This window comes from Mesitornis unicolor, unplaced genomic scaffold (assembly GCF_000695765.1).
Source record: "Mesitornis unicolor isolate BGI_N332 unplaced genomic scaffold, ASM69576v1 scaffold33775, whole genome shotgun sequence".
NCBI classification, from domain to species: domain Eukaryota; kingdom Metazoa; phylum Chordata; class Aves; order Mesitornithiformes; family Mesitornithidae; genus Mesitornis; species Mesitornis unicolor.
In genome coordinates this window covers 1-3,080 of record NW_010184321.1, presented here as the reverse complement: position 1 = coordinate 3,080, position 3,080 = coordinate 1, and the positions used below count along the sequence as shown (strand labels likewise).

At 56.0% G+C, this 3,080-nt stretch overlaps 1 protein-coding gene across 1 annotated transcript in view; it reads right to left on the bottom strand.

Moving 5' to 3' along the window:
* Positions 1 to 2,922, bottom strand: part of MED16 (mediator complex subunit 16) — a 9,680-nt gene extending 6,758 nt beyond the window's left edge. Inside the window, exons 1-4 of the mRNA XM_010184430.1 lie at positions 2,743 to 2,922; positions 2,268 to 2,375; positions 1,902 to 2,071; positions 701 to 1,132 (exon numbers count right to left, since the gene is read on the bottom strand). Of these exons, the coding sequence (XP_010182732.1) occupies positions 701 to 1,132; positions 1,902 to 2,071; positions 2,268 to 2,375; positions 2,743 to 2,878 (846 nt within the window). The 5' untranslated portion in view covers positions 2,879 to 2,922. The remainder of the gene's footprint in view (positions 1 to 700; positions 1,133 to 1,901; positions 2,072 to 2,267; positions 2,376 to 2,742) is intronic.
* Between the last annotated feature and the right edge of the window lie 158 nt (positions 2,923 to 3,080).

The following is a 3,080-nucleotide window of genomic DNA, read 5'->3' as shown; positions in this document are numbered from 1 at the left end:
CGTTCTGGGCCCCTCAGTTCAAGGACAGGGAATTGCTTGAAAGAGTCCAGCACAGAGCCACAAAGATGATGGAGGGAGTGGAGCATCTCCCTTACGAGGAGCGGCTGAGGGAGCTGGGTCTCTTTAGCTTGGAGCAGAGGAGACTGAGGGGTGACCTCATTCATGGTTATAAATTTGTAAAGAGCGAGTGTCAGGAGGAAGGAGCCAGGCTCTGCTCTGTGATGTCCAATGACAGGACAAGGGGCAATGGGTGCAAGCTGGAGCACAGGAGGTTCAATCTGAACATGAGGAAAAACTTTTTCACTGTGAGGGTGCCAGAGCATGGCCCAGGCTGCCCAGAGAGGTTGTGGAGTCTCCTTCTCTGCAGACATTCAAAACCCGCCTGGACATGTTCCTGTGTGACCTGGTCTGGGTGACCCTGCTCTGGCAGGGGGATTGGACTGGACTTCCAACTCCTAATATTTTGTGATTCTGTGATTGTCCACAAACTGGAGGGCTCAGCCATTGCACCCCAGACCCTTTAAGTGCAGTGAGCTTGATAGCAAAACCGAGCTTCCAGAAACAGCAACTGGAAATGCAAAGGGCATTGCAGGACATGACTGTTCACCTCCAGAGCCATGTGGGGAAGCCAAAGGTGGAGCAAGGAGCTCCATCCTTTCTGCTCAGTGAACTCCTATGTTCTTTAACCGCAGCTGCTCACCTGCTCCGACATGTCCCGAGCGAGAAATTTCAGGTGAGTGATGGCTGGGTATTTGTCTTTGCGGGCAGGGTCCGTGGTGCAGCGCATGAAGAGGGAAGGCAGGATTTCAGTGTCTATTTTGCACTTCTCATTCACCACGCTGACGCAGACTTTGTAGAACTGGACAGGGGAGGTGCTGCTGCCGTCCGACGTGGCCACCACAATGTTTCCCCCGCCAGTGAAGGCGACATCTGCCAAGGCCACGCGGCAGCGCAGGCGGCACAGGCTCTCCGTGGACGTCAGCACCTGCCCGTTGGGCTTGAGGAGGGAGACGGTCACCAGCCCGCTGATGGTCACCGCGATCCAGCCCTCCATGGGCTTCCCACCAAACAGCGTCAGCGACGGAGAGAACTTGACCCGGGAAAACTTCTCACCAAAGTTGGACGCTCCGGACTGTGAACGAAGATCAACGACACAGACATTGGCACCCGATATCCACAGCAGAGCTTTCCCCATTAAGTCACTGATGAGTGAGAGCCTGGAAAGGCCCCTTGGCCCTGGTGTGCAGGAACACCCCAGCCCCTTGGCATAGCTCTGAGCCCCCCAGACACTGAGCTCCCACCTCCCTTACAGGGACTGGGCCTCTCCCTTTCTGCAGCCAAACCCAGTCCTGCCACCAACCCCATGCACAGCGCTTCGCATCCCCATGCCTTGGGTTCTCCAGCACTAATGAGGGAAAGGCTTCCCTCTGTGTGATACATTAAGAGTTAATGGTTAAAGAAATGCAGGTAGGGGACTGCTGCTTGGCAGACTACCTCTTCTGAGTGTGACAGAATTAGACATGTTTCTAAACAAGCAGCTTATCTCCATAACCATATGGCTCCCATTACCAAATCCCTGGATCAAACCAAGGGACCTCTTCTGAAACGCTATCGGTAGGCAAAAAAATGCTTTTATCTCCATTTTACAGCCAGGGAAATTGAAGCAGACAGATTAAGGAGGGTACGTTTAAAGCTCCAAAAGAAACAAAAGATCCAGCCCCTGCTGAAATCCAGCAGGAACTGCAGATCTGATTTGTCTTGTTGATTGGAAAAATTCCCCTACTCAGCTTGCCCAAGGCCAGGGCGGAAGCCCAGAGCAGAAACACAAAGGTTTCCCGAGTCCTTTGCCAATGGCCCGAGCTGGCCTTCCTGACCGGATCCCCTGCGGACCCGGGACAAACCTTTTCCACGTGCAGAGCCAGCTTGACGCCGTTGTGCAGCCAGGACAGGGCCACGACCGGGTCCCCCTCCACCATGCTGCCCACTGTGTTCTCCCAGCTGTTGGCCAAGTGGTCGGTCATGCTCCAGCACTTGATGTGGCCGTCCGCATCTGCTGAGAGCAGCCTGGAGCCTGTGACAACGGTGCCTTGTGAGAACCAGGGGGTACGGCCAAAAAAGTCAACCAAGAAATCAACCCACCCCAGTGCAGTCTGGACAGAGATGACCAACGCGTGGCTGGGAAGCAAGGGACACGTCAGGTAGCAGTGTTTTAGGACGCTCGCGCACGTAATCGGTGAGAGGGGTAAGGAGGTGGGATCTGAGCTCACCTGACTGATCCCACTCCAAACAGGTAATGACTTCAGTGTGGCCAGAGTTAACAGAGTAGACATCCCATGGGTGCTCCGTGTCGATGATATGGACCATGTGGGTGAGATCTACACTGACAGAGAGGCGAATCAGTCCCTCGTTACCCAGCTGGCACTTCTGAACCCAAAGAACCTCAGCAGGGGAAGACATCAAATGTCTTCCATCGAGCAATTTTGGGAAGGGTAACAACCATGACTGGCAGCTCAGGGGAAGTACCAGATAACAATGCAGAGCTCGCCCTAGCAGGGTAAGAACTCCTCGGTGAATGAAACATCCACAAAAAGTAAGGAATGGAAAGAGCAGGAGTTTCCTGTGTTGGTTGGTGCAGGTGAGACTTCAGGGCCGGAGCAGAGCACAGGCGACTCAGCCCAGCAGCTCCTGACTCACGTTGTGAGCTCCCGGGACATCACCCACGCCCCCAGGCACATGCCGTACCCTTCTCCTCCTCATTCCGGAGGTCCGTGGTGAAGGCGATGAGGTTGCGGCAAGACCAGGCGCACACCAAGGGGATGGACGGGCAGTGGTTGCTCTTCGGCTTCTTCTCCCACTCGCAGACGTAGGCCAAGTCCATGGCGCCGCCGGCCCCAGGACCCCGCAGCGGGGCACGGGGCGCTGGCTCCAACCTAGAAGCAAGAAGCGGCCAACGCCACCGGTCACTGGCCGCGAGCTACGGCCCGGTCACCTCGGCACCCGAGTAGGGAAGAGGCACCGGCCCACAGCTCCCATGGGGTAAGGGGGGATCCCGGCCCCTAAGGAAGGGGGAAGTGCAGGCC